The 19,312-nt window shown below is 43.5% G+C and overlaps 1 protein-coding gene across 1 annotated transcript in view; it reads left to right on the top strand.

Moving 5' to 3' along the window:
* Positions 1-19,312, top strand: part of PCSK5 (proprotein convertase subtilisin/kexin type 5) — a 748,165-nt gene that overhangs the window by 705,664 nt on the left and 23,189 nt on the right. Inside the window, exon 34 of the mRNA XM_069763164.1 lies at positions 11,521-11,738. Within this exon, the coding sequence (XP_069619265.1) occupies positions 11,521-11,738 (218 nt within the window). The remainder of the gene's footprint in view (positions 1-11,520; positions 11,739-19,312) is intronic.

Genomic DNA, 19,312 nt, shown 5'->3' with positions numbered 1-19,312 from the left:
GCATTATACTATGCTATGGCATCATACTGCATGTGATTGGTCTGCAGGGGACTTCATACTGTGTAGGGAATCTGTGAGGGGAGTATACTGTTTTTAGGGGAATGCAGGGGCATCATACTGTGTGCGGATCTCTAGGGACAACATGATGTGTGTGGGTGTCTGTGGGGACATCATACTTTGTGTGATGGGCACTGTGGGGGCATCAACGTGTGGGATGGGCACTGAGGTGGCATCATACTCTGTGTTGTGCACTGTAAAAGCCATGGAAAGGATATTGTACTGTGTGGGAACACTAATGGGCTATACTAGGAGCAATATTTCTTTATAGACACATATAAAGAAATAAATGCAGTTAGGGAGGTGGCTTAGAATAAAATAAAAATTGCCACAGTCAATTGTGTTGGAGGCTGTGGGGTCATCATTTTTTATGTATGGGGCTGTGTGAGCAAAATGCTGGGTTGGAGCTCTGGGATTATCATACTGTTTTGGGGGTTGAGGGTGCTGTGGGGGGCATACTGTGCAGATGTCTTGGAGAGCTTTATGCTGCGTTGGGGGAAATGTATTGTGGGGACATTACTCTGTGGGGGTTAATGTACATTGGGGCTATCATTCTGTGAGAGAGAAGCTGTGTGGCCATCATACTGTGTGAAAACTCTAATTGGCTGCACTAGGAGCAATATTTCTGTGTGGTCATATATAGAGGACTTGGAGCAACTTTCAAAAGTTGATAGTTATGAAAGATGGACCTATTAGCAACTCTTGACATGTCAGTTTTAGTAAATACATATATTCACAATAAAATAACAATCAGGTGTACCATTTTTCTGTTACCTCTCCTATATTGTCATCAATGCTTTAACAAATGGACATTTGTATCCCTAAAACAAAGCCACAGCTAGGCTATTTTTCAGCGTAGGCAAAATTCAATGTACTGCACTTACCCTGTATTTTATAAGCTCAGGCAAAGTGGATAGTTGGGGCCTACTTTTATATAAAGCACTTGAAACACATTGCGTGGTAGCCCACCCAATTATGCCCCTGAAACAGTGCCCGTTACACTCCTCTTTTTAGGGCTGATGTTGTCCCCCACATTTCTCCAGAGACTATAGTTCCTAATTCATAAGGTTAAAGAGGAGAATGTTAGGAATTGCTTGGTCTGAGTACTCTACTAGTCACTTTTTAGCTTTTCAATTATATGGTTATCCAGTAACGGTAGTTTTCTGGTAAATAGCAATTTTGAGAAATCACTTCCATGAGTGCTGACAAAGTATTATGCTGCCTGTGGAGCACGGTGAAGTGGTTTTTCAGCTATAAATGAAAGCTGCCATATTGTAGAACCAGGGATGTAAAAAAGACAAGATTAGTGCATGCTGCAATAAATGCTCTTGTGCAGAAACATGTAGGCAAAGATTAATCAGTATGGTAAGTAAAATAGAAAAAAGCTGACCGCACCACCAAACTAGCACTCTGTGAACACACCGGCTAATCGGCTTCAGCTGGCCCGCTGATCTCGGGTGCTTGATCCGGGAACCAGGAAAGAAATGCTGACATCGATCATACCAAAGAAGAAAAGCAGCAGCACTCACCAATCGTCAGAGCAGGTATTTCTTAATTGCATAACAATCTTCACGGCACGGGGGTGTATGTACAAAGGAATGTGATAGCTTGAACGACGGCCGTTTCACGCCGGCCTGATTAATCAGTGTGGTCTCCTCATGCTCAAATTCAAGCGAGTGTTGTACCCAGAGTAATATACTTGATAATTGAAAGCTACGGATTGAGCGCATGCTCTACCGCCCTCCCAGTCACTCATCCTCACTGTGGTCATTCGGTAAGAAGGAATGGGTGCTTGGAACCCCAGTCTTACTGTAGTGAAGCCGGTCCCAGTTATCAGACATTTATTGCCTGCCATGTTGATTCGTGACAAATGTCAATTTTGGCAAAGCCCTTTTAAATATATATGGCTTGATCGTTAAAAACGTTATGAATTATTCGCACTACTGTGATCACTGTGCTGTAGGATCCAGATCAGTAAATGATCCTAGTATTTCTTCTGCCAGCTTAGTGAAATGTGCTCTTCTATTTTACTTCATCTTAATCCACAAATGCAAACAATGAGAAAATGGTGTCCTACTGTTATACAGGTTTGCAAAATGTTGACTTGATACATGATACCATGACTCAGCAAACCTCAACGGAGGTGCTCTTCTGTTCTCAACAAAGCGGCTGCTGATGGAGGCGCATGTGACCAGGCTTGTCCATCATCCTCCTCACCTGTTCCTCCACCAGCAGAAATTTGAGGAGCACCGTGCAGAGTGTTATGAAGTCTGTATTAACAAGTTGAGGAGGAGAACCTGTAATATGTATACATTAGTAACTGCCACAAATTCATGTCCCAAACATATCTGTTAAAATAAACAAAGCGTCCAAACCCTTTAATTTACCATTCAACACCCTACAAGGCCATTGAAAATTTGTCATTTGCATCATACGTTAGGTGTCAGACTAATGTCTGCGACATCGGTATCTGTACACGGGGTTTTCATTTGTCTCACACATATCAAGTCCTTACAAAACAGATGTCATAGAGAGTAGTTCACCACTTATTTTGTAAGGAGATAGCTACAACATTACATTTCTGGAAATTCTAATTATTTCTTCTGCATTTGCACAAGTTGACCCCATTCTAAGAGAGAAAATATTCTTATAAGTGTTACAAAACATCTTCATTATGTGTCTGAAATGTCTTCCATAACTTTATGGCCCATACTAGCTGAAGAGCCCGACGTTGCCCAGGCATAGCAACTAACTGTGGTTAGTTATAACAAATTATAATGATTATCCTCCATCCAATAGTCCCGTGCCCATACACCCATCATACACATCCTCCATCCCATAGTCCCGTGCCCATATACCCATCATACACATCCTCCATCCCATAGTCCCATGCCCATATACCCATCATACACATCCTCCATCCCATAGTCCCATGCCCATATACCTATCACACATCCTCCATCCCATAGTTCCGTGCCCATATACCCATTATGACACCATCTTCGCCATGGAAACCATTCGGACATAATCGTCGCCATGGCAACTTATTATGACATCATCGTCACCATGGCAACCATTATGACATAACCGTCACCATTACAACCTATTATGACATCATTGTCACCATGGCAACCTTTATGACATCACCGTCACCATTGCAACCATTATGACATCATCTTCGCCATGGCAACCTTTATGATATCATCGTCACCATGACAACCATTATGACATCATCATCGACACACACACACATTCACACATACACTCGTTTTTATATATATAGATATCTCCTGTGTGTTCAATTCTTTTAGAACAGCACATACTACTGTAATTCACTGAAGAGGACTTATAGCAGACATGTCATCCTAACATAAAACCTTACTCCATTATTAGGTGGAAGTTGAGTATTGCGTATTTTACTGGTTAACCTGCCCCATTATACTTTGCACTTTGTCAAAACACATAAGCAGATGGAATTAAATGGGGCTGTCCTATACTTTATATTGATGGCTTATCCTTAAGATAAGTCAATATCAGATCAGTTGTGGTGTGACACCCGGCATCTCCACCAATCAGCTGTTCTTGGTGCTGGCGGTGCTCAGTTGTGTTGCAAAACTATGTATTGTGGCCACAGTGAGGTACTACAGATGCACCACTAGTCAAATGACTAGACATGGATCTACAGGTCACTGCTGCTGCCAATATACAGTTGACTGAGCTGGGTAGTTTTACTTCGGAACTGAGCACAGTCATTTGCCGCTTGCACCAAGTACAGCTAAGTGGTGGGAGTGATGTATTTTGCACTGATATTGATGAGCTTCGCTAACGTTAGTCCCTTGATATAAAGAGAAGACAATTATATTACATTTTTCTTATGCAATTTTTAGCATGCCTAGATAAGTATTGTAACTAGCGGCAGCATGTTGCACTTAGGCACTAGCGCCTGACAGGTAGTATATTAATAGGGAGTTAAAGTGGAGGGACTGTATTTTGTAATTGAATAATATACAGTGTCTTAAAAAAGTTTTCATACCCCATGAATTTTTCCTTGTTACATCCACAAACTTAAATGTTTTTCATTTTAATTTTATGTGATATACCAACACAAAGCAGCAAGTATTTGTGACGTATAAAAGAAATGATACATGGTTTTCTAAATATTTAAATAATATAAGACGTGCATAATATGTGACGTGCATCTGTATTCAGACCCCCTGAGTTAATACTTTGTAGGACCACCTTTTGCTGCAATTAATGCTGCAAGTCTGTTAAGATATGTCTTTATCAGTTTTTCACATCTAGAAGTTGAATTTTTTGCCTATTCTTCTTTGCAAACCAGTTCCAGCTCGGTGAGATTGGATTGAGGCGTCTGTGAACAGCAATTTTCAAGTCTTGCCACAGATTCTCAATAGGATTTAGGTCTGGACTTTGACCAGGTCATTAAAACTCATGAATATGCTCTGATCTAACTAATTCCATTGTAGCTCTGGCAGTATGTTTAGGGTCGTTGTCCTGTTAGAAGGCGAACTTATTCTCAAATCTTTTACAGCCTCTAACAAGTTTTCTTACAGAATAGCCCTGTATTTAGCTCATCTATATTCCCATCAACTCTGACTAGTTTTCCTGTCCTTGCTGAAGAAAAGTATCCCCACAGCATGATGCTGCCACCATCATGTTTGACGGAGGGGATGTTGTTTTCAGGGTGATGTGTCGTGTTAGTATTCTGCCACACATAGTGTTTTGGGTTTAGTCCAAAAAGTCTTAGTTTGGTCTTACCTGACTAGAGCACCGTCTCCCACATGCTTTGTCCCTTTATGGCTTTTTAAAAACTGCAAACGGGACTTCTTATGGCTTATTTTCAAAAATAGCTTTCTTTTTACCACTCTTCCATAAATGCCAGATTTGTGGCGTATACGACTAATAGTTGTCTTGTGGGCAGATTCTCTCCATCTGAGCTGTGGATCTCTGCACCTCATCAGTGTGACCATGAGCCTTTTAACTGCATCTTTACTTAGTGCTCTTCTTGCTTGGGATGTCAGTTTAGGTGGATGGTCATGTCTTAGTAGGTTTGCAGAGTTGCCATGCTCCTTCCATTTTTGGATGATGGATTGAACAGTGCTTCGTGAGATGTTCAGAGCTTGGGCTATTTTTTTTTATAACCTAACCATGCTCTTCTCAACAACTTAATTGCTGATATGTTTGGTATTTTCTGTGATACTGTTTGATTCCAAATGTTCTAAAACAATCCTCTGTGGCCTTTTACGAACAGCTGTAGTTATACTGAGAATAACTTACACACAGGTGGACTCAATTTACTAATTATGTGACTTCTACAGGCATGAAACCTGAGTGACCAATTTTGCCACCACTCTTTTGCCGGCTGATTACTACTGATTTTTGCCAACAACAAAGAGTACGCTGACACTGTGCAGAGCACACAGTGTACAGCTCGCAGGGAAGACACAGCAGGGATGAACAGAGACCCTGAGAGGAGCGTCACTGATAATGCTTCATTTTGGGAAGGGGGCAGGGGGTGTAATAGTGACACTGGCCTCTACCCTCTGCTCTCATTATGGTTTGAGTATCCCGCTGGGGATTCTCAAACAAAGCGCCATAACACAGGAAATAGGAAAAAAATAGAATAGCAGTTAGATAGTGTAGTTAGGAATTTTTTAAACGCAAGTATATTAGAAGATAGCTTAAATTACGGCACTAAATAGAGAAGGATTTAGAATTAATGAAATTTAGTTTGACTCCGCAGCATCCCTTTAACCCCTTTACCCCCAAGGGTGGTTTGCACGTTAATGACCAGGCCAATTTTTACAATTCTGACCACTGTCCCTTTATGAGGTTATAACTCCGAAACGCTTCAACGGATCCTGGTGATTCTGACATTGTTTTCTCGTGACATATTGTACTTCATGATAGTGGTAAAATTTCTTTGATAGTACCTGCGTTTATTTGTGAAAAAAACGGAAATTTGGCGAAAATTTTGAAAATTTCGCAATTTTCAAACTTTGAATTTTTATGCAATTAAATCACAGAGATATGTCACACAAAATACTTAATAAGTAACATTTCCCACATGTCTCCTTTACATCAGCATAATTTTGGAACCAATTTTTTTTTTTGTTAGGGAGTTATAAGGGTTAAAAGTTGACCAGCAATTTCTCATTTTTACAACACCATTTTTTTTTAGGGACCACGTCTCATTTGAAGTCATTTTGAGGGGTCTATATGATAGAAAATGCCCAAGTGTGACACCATTCTAAAAACTGCACCCCTCAAGGTGCTCAAAACCACATTCAAGAAGTTTATTAACCCTTCAGGTGTTTAATAGGAATTTTTGGAATGTTTAAATAAAAATGAACATTTAACTTTTTTACACAAAAAATTTACTTCAGCTCCAATTTGTTTTATTTTACCAAGGGTAACAGGAGAAATTGGACCCAAAAAGTTGTTGTCCAATTTGTCCTGAGTACGCTGATACCCCATATGTGGCAGTAAACCACTGTTTGGGCGCATGGGAGAGCTCGGAAGGGAAGGAGCGCTATTTGACTTTTCAATGCAAAATTGACAGGAATTGAGATGGGACGCCATGTTGCGTTTGGAGAGCCACTGATGTGCCTAAACATTGAAACCCCCCACAAGTGACACCATTTTGGAAAGTAGACCCCCTAAGGAACTTATCTAGAGGTGTGGTGAGCACTTTGACCCACCAAGTGCTTCACAGAAGTTTATAATGCAGAACCGTAAAAATAAAAAATCATATTTTTTCACAAAAATTATATTTTTGCCCCCAATTTTTTATTTTTCCAAGGGTAAGAGAAGAAATTGGACCTCAAAAGCTGTTGTCCAATTTGTCCTGAGTACGCTGATACCCCATATGTGGCAGTGAACCACTGTTTGGGCGCATGGGAGAGCTCGGAAAGGAAGGAGCGCAGTTTGACTTTTCAATGCAAAATTGACAGAAATTGAGATGGGACGCCATGTTGCGTTTGGAGAGCCACTGATGTGCCTAAACATTGAAACCCCCCACAAGTGACACCATTTTGGAAAGTAGACCCCCTAAGGAACTTATCTAGAGGTGTGGTGAGCACTTTGACCCACCAAGTGCTTCACAGAAGTTTATAATGCAGAACCGTAAAAATAAAAAATCATATTTTTTCACAAAAATTATATTTTTGCCCCCAATTTTTTATTTTTCCAAGGGTAAGAGAAGAAATTGGACCTCAAAAGTTGTTGTCCAATTTGTCCCGAGTACGCTGATACCCCATATGTGGCAGTAAACCACTGTTTGGGCGCATGGGAGAGCTCGGAAGGGAAGGAGCGCCGTTTGACTTTTCAATGCAAAATTGACAGGAATTGAGATGGGACGCCATGTTGCGTTTGGAGAGCCACTGATGTGCCTAAACATTGAAACCCCCCACAAGTGACACCATTTTGGAAAGTAGACCCCCTAAGGAACTTATCTGGATGTGTGGTGAGCACTTTGACCCACCAAGGGCTTCACAGAAGTTTATAATGCAGAGCCATAAAAATAAAACAAAATTTTTTTCCCACAAAAATTATTTTTTAGCCCCCAGTTTTGTATTTTCCCTAGGGTAACAGGAGAAATTGGACCCCAAAAGTTGTTGTCCAATTTGTCCTGAGTACGCTGATACCCCATATGTGGGGGGGAACCACCGTTTGGGCGCATGGGAGGGTTCGGAAGGGAAGGAGCGCCATTTGGAATGCAGACTTAGATGGAATGGTCTGCAGGCGTCACATTGCGTTTGCAGAGCCCCTAATGTACCTAAACAGTAGAAACCCCCCACAAGTGACACCATTTTGGAAAGTAGACCCCCTAAGGAACTCATCTTGATGTGTTGTGAGAGCTTTGAACCCCCAAGTATTTCACTACAGTTTATAACGCAGAGCCATGCAAATAAAAAATATTTTTTTTTCCACAAAAATTATATTTTAGCCCCCAGTTTTGTATTTTTCCAAGGTTAGCAGGAGAAATTGGACCCTAAATGTTGTTGTCCAATTTGTCCTGAGTACGCTGATACCCGATATGTGGGGGGGAACCACCGTTTGGGCGCATGGGAGGGCTCGGAAGGGAAGGAGCATCATTTGGAATGCAGACTTAGATGGATTGGTCTGCAGGCGTCACATTGCGTTTGCAGAGCCCCTAATGTACCTAAACAGTAGAAACCCCCCACAAGTGACCCCATATTGGAAACTAGACCCCTCAATGAACTTATCTAGATGTGTTGTGAGAACTTTGAACCCCCAAGTGTTTCACTACAGTTTATAACGCAGAGCCGTGAAAATAAAAAATCTTTTTGTTTTCCCACAAAAATTATTTTTTAGCCCCCAGTTTTGTATTTTCCCAAGGGTAACAGGAGAAATTGGTCCACAAAAGTTGTTGTCCAATTTGTCCTGAGTACGCTGATACCCCATATGTTGGGGTAAACCCCTGTTTGGGCACACAGGAGAGCTCGGAAGGGAAGGAGCACTGTTTTACTTTTTCAACGCAGAATTGGCTGGAATTGAGATCGGACGCCATGTCGTGTTTGGAGAGCCCCTGATGTGCCGAAACAGTGGAAACCCCCCAATTATAACTGAAACCCTAATCTAAACACACCCCTAACCCTAATTCCAACGGTAACCCTAACCACACCTCTAACCCTGACACACCCCTAACCCTAATCCCAACCCTATTCCCAACTGTAAATGTAATCTAAACCCTAACCCTAACTTTAGCCCCAACCCTAACTGTAGCCCCAACCCTAACCCTAGCCCTAACCCTAGCCCTAACCCTAGCCCTAACCCTAACCCTAGCCCTAACCCTAACCCTAGCCCTAACCCTAGCCCTAACCCTAACCCTAACCCTAGCCCTAACCCTAGCCCTAACCCTAGCCCTAACCCTAGCCCTAGCCCTAACCCTAGCCCTAACCCTAGCCCTAACCCTAGCCCTAACCCTAGCCCTAGCCCTAGCCCTAACCCTAGCCCTAACCCTAGCCCTAACCCTAGCCCTAGCCCTAACCCTAGCCCTAACCCTAGCCCTAATGGGAAAATGGAAATAAATACATTTTTTTTTATTTTTCCCTAACTAAGGGGGTGATGAAGGGGGGTTTGATTTACTTTTATAGCGAGTTTTTTAGCGGATTTTTATGATTGGCAGCCGTCACACACTGAAAGACCCTTTTTATTGCAAAAAATATTTTTTGCAATACCACATTTTGAGAGCTATAATTTTTCCATATTTTGGTCCACAGAGTCATGTGAGGTCTTGTTTTTTGCGGGACGAGTTGACGTTTTTATTGAAAACATTTTTGGGCACGTGACATTTTTTTATCGCTTTTTATTCCGATTTTTGTGAGGAAGAATGACCAAAAGCCAGCTATTCATGAATTTCTATTGGGGGAGGCGTTTATACCGTTCCGCGTTTGGTAAAATTGATAAAGCAGTTTTATTCTTCGGGTCAGTACGATTACAGCGATACCTCATTTATATCATTTTTTTATGGTTTGGTGCTTTTATACGATAAAAACTATTTTACAGAAAAAATAATTATTTTTGCATCGCTTTATTCTCAGGACTATAACTTTTTTATTTTTTTGCTGATGATGCTGTATGGCGGCTCTTTTTTTGCGGGACAATATGACGCTTTCAGCGGTACCATGGTTATTTATATCTGTCCTTTTGATCGCGTGTTATTCCACTTTTTGTTCGGCGGTATGATAATAAAGCGTTGTTTTTTGCCTCGTTTTTTTTTTTTTTTCTTACGGTGTTTACTGAAGGGGTTAACTAGTGGGACAGTTTTATAGGTCGGGTCGTTACGGACGCGGCGATACTAAATATGTGTACTTTTATTGGTTTTTTTTTTTTATTTAGATGAAGAAATGTATTTATGGGAATAATATTTTTTTTTTTTTCATTATTTTGGAATATTTTTTTTTATTTTTTTTACACATTTGGAAAATTTTTTTTTTACTTTTTTACTTTGTCCCAGGGGGGGACATCACAGATCAGTGATCTGACAGTTTGCACAGCACTCTGTCAGATCACTGATCTGACATGCAGCGCTGCAGGCTTCACAGTGCCTGCTCTGAGCAGGCTCTGTGAAGCCACCTCCCTCCCTGCAGGACCCGGATCCGCGGCCATCTTGGATCCGGGGCTCGAGCAGGGAGGGAGGTGAGGAGACCCTCGCAGCAACGCGATCACATCGCGTTGCTGCGGGGGGCTCAGGGAAGCCCGCAGGGAGCCCCCTCCCTGCGCGGTGCTTCCCTGCACCGCCGGCACATCGCGATCATCTTTGATCGCGGTGTGCCAGGGGTTAATGTGCCGGGGGCGGTCCGTGACCGCTCCTGGCACATAGTGCCGGATGTCAGCTGCGATAAGCAGCTGACACCCGGCCGCGATCGGCCGCGCTCCCCCCGGGAGCGCGGCCGATCGGCTATGACGTACTATCCCGTCCAGGGTCAGATAAGCCCAGGGCACCTCGACGGGATAGTACGTCTAAGGTCACAGAGGGGTTAAGCTCCATGTCTGCTTTGGTTTTCAGTTGCTCACTCCCTTTTTTCCAGGACAAGTTACAGTTCTGAATGATACCATTCATTTTACCATGTACTGTACTGAAAGAATAGAAAAAATTCTGTGATTGTGTGTTTTTTTTTATGGTATTCATTTTGCAGTAAAATTCACCTGGAAACATTGTCATTATGATTGCGTTGGTACGAAACTGCTTTTTTGTTCTCTTCTTTTTCTATTTAAGTGTTGTAAATAAATTTGGAAATTTGTAAAAAAAAAAAAAAAGTACCGGTATATATTATTTTACTAAATGAGTTACCTTAGTAGTCTTGAATCGGCGATCTCTTGATCACCAATACAGTACACTATTTCCAATAAATCCCAGCAAGGTTTCTAGGTGTAATACCATGGCAAAATAACTGGCTGATAACAGTCGGAAATGTATTCTGCTATCTTGAAGAATTTAAGTGCCACTGTCACACTTATCAGCGGCATGTAAGTGGCTAGCTGCAATTGCATCACTTACTGTCGGGTGGTGGCTACGTAACAAAATTGCTTTTCAAGCGGCACGTAGCAGCTTCAGTTTCTGATCCCGCTCCACATAGTGACAGGTACGCTGGTGGCCACTAAAGGGTTGATACTTTTTTCCTTAGTTCTATTTGGTTTTGCTTCTAGATTCTTGCGTTTTCATGTGGCCAATGATGGCAACTCATTTACTAATGTTTTGAGTTTTTTTTCTGTAAATGCCATATTTTGAGTCTGATCGCTTAGCTATGATGGACAATTGTGGTTGTTGTCCACCCAATGTAATGTAAGACCAATCGCATATACTCCATTCACCATCTACCTACATTTTTAGCACCATAATTGCAAAGCTTTGCCATCACGTACCTAATTTCTGTGGCCGTAGGGAGTAACTTTTTATTTTTCGTGTTTATCTTCCAGATATTTTGCTGATAACTCCACTATGTCATGTCAGAAATGTCACAAGACGTGCAGGGAATGTGACGGTCCCAACTTCTCTGATTGTCTCTCCTGCCACAACAACTTTTTCCTTATGAGAGCTAAAAAACAGTGTTTTAGCTCCTGTCCTGAATTCTACTATGAGGACCATGTAAAACGAGAATGTGGACGATGCCATCCAACCTGCAGGACCTGCAGTCGTAAGTAATAACAATAACCCCATTCTCAGATTTCACATGGGAAAATGGAAATTGGAAAATGTATTGCCCACTGGGTGAGAATCCAAGAGGCAGGCTCCGGTACAGTAACCCACCCGAATCTATCAAGAGAGGAGCTCATTTACTGTTTCACCACTCTTCCTCACGCTAAGGCCGGGGTCACACTTGCGAGTGTGATGTGAGAAACTTGCACGAGTCTCTCGCATCAATGACCGGCACTGCCGCCGGCACTCAGGACTGGAGCAAGTGTGACCCTGGCCTAAGGCTGGGGTCAGAGTTCGAAAAAGTGTCAGTTTACTGTAATCCGATTCTCTCACATGAAGAATCGTATCACAGGTAAGAAGGAGACAGAGAACTTAAAAGGAATCTGCAGATTTTGCTATGTAATCTGAAGACAGCATGCTTAAAACACAGATTTTATTATTATTATTTTATTATTATTATTATTATACATTTTTATAGCGCCATTTATTCCATGGCGCTTTACATGTGAATACGGGGCAAATATAGACAAATACATTAAACATGAGCAGATAACAAGGCACACGAGTACATAAGGAGGGAGGACCCTGCCCGCGAGGGCTCACAGTCTGCAGGGGGTGGGTGAGGATACACTAGGAGAGGGAAGAGCTGGCTGTGCGGCTGTTCAGTAGGTTGAGGATCACTGCAGGCTGTAGGCTTGTCGGAAGTGATGCCTCTCTTATCAACCTCTGTCCTGTCCTCACTTGCCGTGAGTGTTTTAGCACCAGGAGATTATCATTGCTTGGACACAGCAGCAGGTGTTTCCCGGACCGACACTCCCCCTCCTGTGATAGGCAGCTTACTGTCTATAGACATTGTATACACGGAGCCTAGTGTGGGCAGGGTTAACTTTTTCAGCTCTGCTTCATACTAAATCTAAAAACTCTGATTGTGCCAGAACTGTTGCACCGAGTAATCTAAGTGAAACATCATTGGATTCAGGGTCTCTTTGCCTACATCATGATGCTCTCAGATGAGGTAACACAAATCTGCTGACAGATTCCCTTTAGTTTCTACATCTTCGCCATTGTCTTTGTCCACGTAAATTGGACTGCACTTCTGAGTGCAGTCTGATGTTTTACACGCACCCATAGACTTGTATGGGTGCGCGTGGTCCAATTTGCAGAGCCACTCGCAGCGTGATGCAATTTCATTCTCATGCTAAATTGGTATGAGATAAACCTGCAGATCTGCACTGATCATAGTATAACATTGGGCTGAGTGCTATTAGATAAAACATTGGATAGCACTCGTCTGATGAAAAAGCTCGTGTGAGTGATCCCTAAATGTATCATCTCATGGATGAAGTCCTAAGCCAAGTCCTTAAATGGGTATTTCGGTAGCAAGAAATGGATGAGTAATAATAATTTCTATATCAGTGGGCGTCCGACCGCTGAGACACCCACTGATTGCCAGAACTGGGAACTACTATTCCCTAACCAGCAATGCGCATATTTGACTGCCACTCCATCCATTTTCTATACAAATGCCGGAGATAGTCAAGTTAGCTCACAAGGGTGTATTCACACGCTTCTGTGTTTATCCTGTTCAAGCAATTGGTGGCGTCTCTTTGGACCTGTGTGTAAGTATTTACTTCTTGTTACTGAAATACCCCTTTAAGTCAGCTACTAAATAGGTATCAAGTGAGTATTAGATAATCTGCAGATGACAGCAATACTATGGTTAGGTCATCAATTATTTAGTACAGGACAGCCACTTGACTATTTTCCATGTGCTGTTTATTACCAGGGTTAAGTAAAAAGATTTCAGCCGCACTGGACTGGCACCCTGTCCATTCCTCCATGGCATCTATCATCATAGGTCCAGACTGAATGTTGGACCAGAGCAGCTTGAGTCGTTTTTGCTTATTGGGGTTGTATGGCATTACAAATATGCAGTCAGTAAAAGTCTGCAGTCACTGTATGTGACTGCAGACTAGTGAATCCTCACAGCGCACTCACTGTGCACTGTGAGGATTCTCTGGTGCCAGAACCAATTTTCAAACTTCCGGCCACAATCTAACTACTTCTGGCCACATTCAATACACTTGCATTGATCGAGGCTGCGCTTGTCTAATCAGCATGTGACCGCATGAATGCACATCGCACACTTTTGGTCACCTCCAAGAGCCAGCACCGGAGAATCCTAACAGGGAGCAGTGTGCATGCTGTGAAGATTCACAAGTCTGCAGTCACATTAGAATGCAGACTTGTACCCTAAGGCTGAACAAACCCCATAAATCTATGTTTTGCGTGTTTACTTATTTATAACCTTTGAAATATCGTAAAAATGCTTAGAGAACCTGTCACCAGAAAAAACGCTATTGACCTGCAGATATGAGGTTAATAACCTGCCCGGCACCTGTGAAGCAAGGCTCAGGGATGGTGCTGTGGGCCTGCTGCTGCTTATCTTCACCCTGACACCCCACTAACATACAGTGCCTCTTTCCCTCTATGTTGTGCTGTGTACTCATGTTCAGGCCTAAGAACTCCAGGTCCATGGGTCCGGGATCAGTCACACACATACATCAGGAGACACTTGATTATTTTCAACAAAGTTCATTTTTCTGGTCAGTTCAGATACAGTAGTAATATGCATTATACGGTACATGGCACAGCAGCCTGCAATTGTGTTTCCGTTCACACAGAACATATTGAGACACAGTCTCTGTCCCACTCGGACTGTCCCTATCACAACACACTCTGCTGGTCCTAGGGACTCCCCATCCGACAATGCAACTTCTCCAACACTCATCACTGTTCCCTCTCGCCTTTTCCAGTCAGACCTCTTCCGCAGTGAGGAGAATGGTACAAACGTTCCAATGCCCATTCCGGGCCACAGGCCCCGCACCTCACAGTGATCTCTGCAAGACTTCTGGTGTATCCTCATGCCGCAAGAACGATATGTACTTGTGTCTGGTGTAGACAGCAACTACAGGGGTTCCTGTTATGATCTGGTGGTTTAGGAACAACATGAGACAAGCTCTGAAGGAGGGGGTATCTGTACTGACCGCAGACCCTGAACCTAGCAGCGCAACTAGAAATAGCCATGGGGGGTACCTGACGCTCCCTAGACCCCTCGGCACAGCCTAAGATCTAACTTCCCCTAAAGATGGAAACAGGAAACCTATCTTGCCTCAGAGAAAATCCCCAAAGGAAAGATAGCCCCCCACAAATATTGACGGTGAGAGGAGGGGAAAATAACATACGCAGAGATGAAATCAGATTTTAGCATAGGAGGCCAGTCTAGCTTGATAGATAGGTCAGGAAAGGATACTGTGCGGTCAGTATAAAAACTACAAAACAATCCACACAGAGTTTACAAAATCTCCACACCTGACTAAAGGTGTGGAGGGTAAATCTGCTTCCCAGAGCTTCCAGCTAACAGAAAAAATCCATAATGACAAGCTGGACAAAAATAGAATGCACAGAACAATAAGTCCACAACATGTGGGCTGAAATGAGCAAAGCCAGAACTTATCTTTGCAGAACTGGTCAAAAAACCAGGAGAATCCAAGCAGAGATGTGAATCCAGCCAGAGAGCATTGACAAGTGGCATAGGCTGAAGACTAGAGCCAGATTAAATAGCAGAGCCAGGAGAGACGATTAGTGAAAGCAGCTGCTAAAGCTAAACCCAAGGAGCGGCAGTTCCACTCAAAACCACCAGAGGGAGCCCAAGGGCAGAATTCACAAAAGTGCCATTTACAACCACCGGAGGGAGCCCAAGAACGGAATTCACAACATTACCCCCCCTTGAGGAGGGGTCACCGAACCCTCACCAGAGCGCCCAGGCCGATCAGGATGAGCCAAGTGAAAAGCACGAACCAAATCGGTAGCATGGACATCGGAGGCAACAACCCAAGAATTATCCTCCTGGCCATAACCCTTCCACTTGACAAGATACTGGAGCCTCCGCCTCGAAAAACGAGAATCCAAAATCTTCTCAACCTCATATTCCAACTCTCCCTCAACCAACACCGGGGCAGGAGGGTCAACCGAGGGAACAACGGGCACCACATATCTCCGCAACAAAGATCTATGGAAAACATTATGAATGGCAAAAGAGGCTGGAAGAGCCAAACGAAAAGAGACCGGATTAATAATTTCAGAAATTTTATAAGGACCAATAAACCGAGGCTTAAACTTAGGAGAAGAAACCTTCATAGGAACATGACGAGAAGACAACCAAACCAAATCCCCCACACGAAGCCAGGGACCAACACGCCGACGGCGGTTAGCAAAACGTTGAGCCCTTTCCTGAGACAACGTCAAATTGTCCACCACATGAGTCCAAATCTGCTGCAGCCTGTCTACCACAGAATCAACACCAGGACAATCAGAAGGCTCAACCTGCCCAGAAGAAAAACGAGGATGAAAACCAAAATTACAAAAGAAAGGTGAAACCAAAGTAGCCGAACTAGCCCGATTATTAAGGGCAAACTCGGCCAACGGCAAGAAAGACACCCAATCATCCTGATCAGCAGACACAAAGCATCTCAAATAGGTCTCCAAGGTCTGATTAGTTCGCTCAGTTTGTCCATTAGTCTGAGGATGAAACGCCGAAGAAAAAGACAAATCAATGCCCATCCTAGCACAAAAGGCCCGCCAAAATCTAGAGACAAACTGAGAACCTCTGTCAGACACAATATTCTCTGGAATGCCATGCAAACGAACCACATGCTGAAAAAACAATGGAACCAGATCTGAGGAGGAAGGCAACTTAGGCAAAGGTACCAAATGGACCATTTTAGAGAACCGGTCACAAACAACCCAGATAACAGACATCTTCTGGGAAACAGGAAGATCCGAAATAAAATCCAAGCCATCAAAAGGACCTAGCAAGCAAATCTCTGGTACCAAAAATCCCAGGATGACCGGCCAACACTGAACAATGAACCTCAGAAATTACCTTACTTGTCCATCTATCAGGAACAAACAGCTTCCCCACAGGACAGCGGTCAGGCCTATCAGCCTGAAATTCCTGAAGCACACGGCGCAAATCAGGGGAGATAGCAGAAAGAATCACCCCCTCCTTAAGAATGCCAACCGGCTCAAGGACTCCAGGAGAATCAGGCGAAAAACTCCTAGAGAGGGCATCAGCCTTAACATTCTTAGATCCCGGAAGATACGAGACCACAAAATCAAAACGGGAGAAAAACAGGGAACATCGAGCCTGTCTAGGATTCAGCCGCTTGGCCGACTCGAGGTAAATCAGATTCTTATGATCGGTCAGGACCACAACACGGTGTTTAGCTCCCTCAAGCCAATGTCACCACTCCTCAAATGCCCACTTCATAGCCAACAACTCCCGATTGCCGACATCATAATTGCGTTCCGCAGGCGAAAACTTTCTGGAAAAAAAAGCACACGGTTTCATCAAAGAACCATCAGACTCCCTCTGAGACAAGACGGCCCCTGCCCCAATCTCAGAAGCGTCGACCTCAACCTGAAAAGTAAGAGAAACATCCGGTTGACGCAACACAGGGGCAGAAGTAAATCGGCGTTTAAGCTCTTGAAAGGCCTCAACAGCCTCAGAGGACCAATTCGTCACATCAGCGCCCTTCTTCGGCAAATCAGTAAGGGGCTTAACCACACTGGAAAAGTTGGCAATGAAACGGCGATAGAAATTAGCAAAGCCCAAAAATTTTTGAAGACCCTTCACAGATGTGGGTTGGATCCAGTCATGAATAGCTTGGACCTTAACAGGATCCATCTCTATAGACGAGGGAGAAAAAACAAAACCCAAAAAAGAGACCTTCTGAACTCCGAATAGGCACTTAGACCCTTTCACAAATAAAGCATTATCACGAAGGATCTGGAACACCATCCTGACCTGCTTCACATGAGACTCCCAATCATTGGAAAAAATCAAAATATCATCCAAATATACGACCATGAATTTATCAAGATAATTGCGGAAAATATCATGCATGAAAGACTGGAACACAGATGGAGCATTAGAGAGCCCAAATGGCATCACAAGGTATTCAAAATGGCCTTCGGGCGTATTAAATGCAGTTTTCCATTCGTCACCCTGTTTAATACGAACAAGATTATATGCCCCTCGGAGGTCAATCTTAGTAAACCAACTAGCCCCCTTAATCTGAGCAAACAAATCAGTAAGCAAAGGCAAGGGGTATTGGAATTTGACCGTGATCTTATTAAGAAGACGATAATCAATACAGGGTCTCAAGGAGCCATCCTTCTTAGCAACAAAAAAGAAACCCGCTCCCAATGGTGACGAAGAGGGCCGAATATGCCCTTTCTCCAAAGATTCCTTAACATAGCTCCGCATGGCGGCATGCTCTGGCACAGACAGATTGAAAAGTCGGCCCTTAGGGAACTTACAACCAGGAATCAAGTTAATAGCACAATCACAGTCCCTATGTGGAGGAAGGGAACTGGACTTGGGCTCATCAAATACATCCTGGAAATCTGACAAAAACTCAGGGACCTCAGAAGAGGGGGAAGAGGAAATTGACATCAAAGGAACGTCACTATGTACCCCTTGACAACCCCAACTAGTCACAGACATAGTTTTCCAATCCAGCACTGGATTATGTTCCTGTAACCATGGAAATCCCAGCACAACAACATCATGCAGGTTATGCAACACCAGAAAACGGCAATCTTCCTGATGTGCAGGAGCCATGTACATAGTCATCTGTGTCCAGTACTGAGGTTTATCCTTAGCCAAGGGTGTAGCATCAATGCCCCTCAAAGGAATAGGGCTCTGCAAAGGCTGCAAGGAAAAACCACAGCGCCTGACGAATTCTAAGTCCATTAAGTTCAGGGCAGCGCCTGAATCCACAAATGCCATGACAGAAAAGGACGACAATGAGCAAATCAGGGTCACAGATAAGAGAAATTTAGGCTGTATCGTACTAATGGTAACAGACCTAGCGACTCTCTAAAGGTACCTTCACACATAACGATATTGTTAACGATATCGTTGCTTTTTGTGACGTAGCAACGATATCGTTAATGAAATCGTTATGTGTGACAGCGACCAACGATCAGGCCCCTGCTGGGAGATCGTTGGTCGCTGAGGAAAGTCCAGAACTTTATTTCGTCGCTGGACTCCTGCTGACATCGCTGGATCGGCGTGTGTGACACCGATCCAGCGATGTCTTCACTGGTAACTAGGGTAAACATCGGGTAACTAAGCGCAGGGCCGCGCTTAGTAACCCGATGTTTACCCTGGTTACCATCCTAAAAGTAAAAAAAACAAACACTACATACTTACCTACCGCTGTCTGTCCTCCAGCGCTGTGCTCTGCTCTCCTCCTGTACTGGCTGTGAGCGTCGGTCAGCCGGAAAGCAGAGCGGTGACGTCACCGCTCTGCTTTCCGGCCGCTGTGCTCACAGACAGTACAGGAGGAGTGCAGAGCACAGCGCTGGAGGACAGACAGCAGTAGGTAAGTATGTACTGTTTTTTTTTTTTACTTTTAGGATGGTAACCAGGGTAAACATCGGGTTACTAAGCGCGGCCCTGCGCTTAGTTACCCGATGTTTACCCTGGTTACCGGCATCGTT

The sequence above is a fragment of the Ranitomeya imitator genome, chromosome 1, assembly GCF_032444005.1.
Source record: "Ranitomeya imitator isolate aRanImi1 chromosome 1, aRanImi1.pri, whole genome shotgun sequence".
In the NCBI taxonomy this organism is placed as follows: Eukaryota; Metazoa; Chordata; class Amphibia; order Anura; family Dendrobatidae; genus Ranitomeya; species Ranitomeya imitator.
Note: the sequence above shows the minus strand (reverse complement) of the source record. Positions and strands in the feature narration are given on the sequence as shown.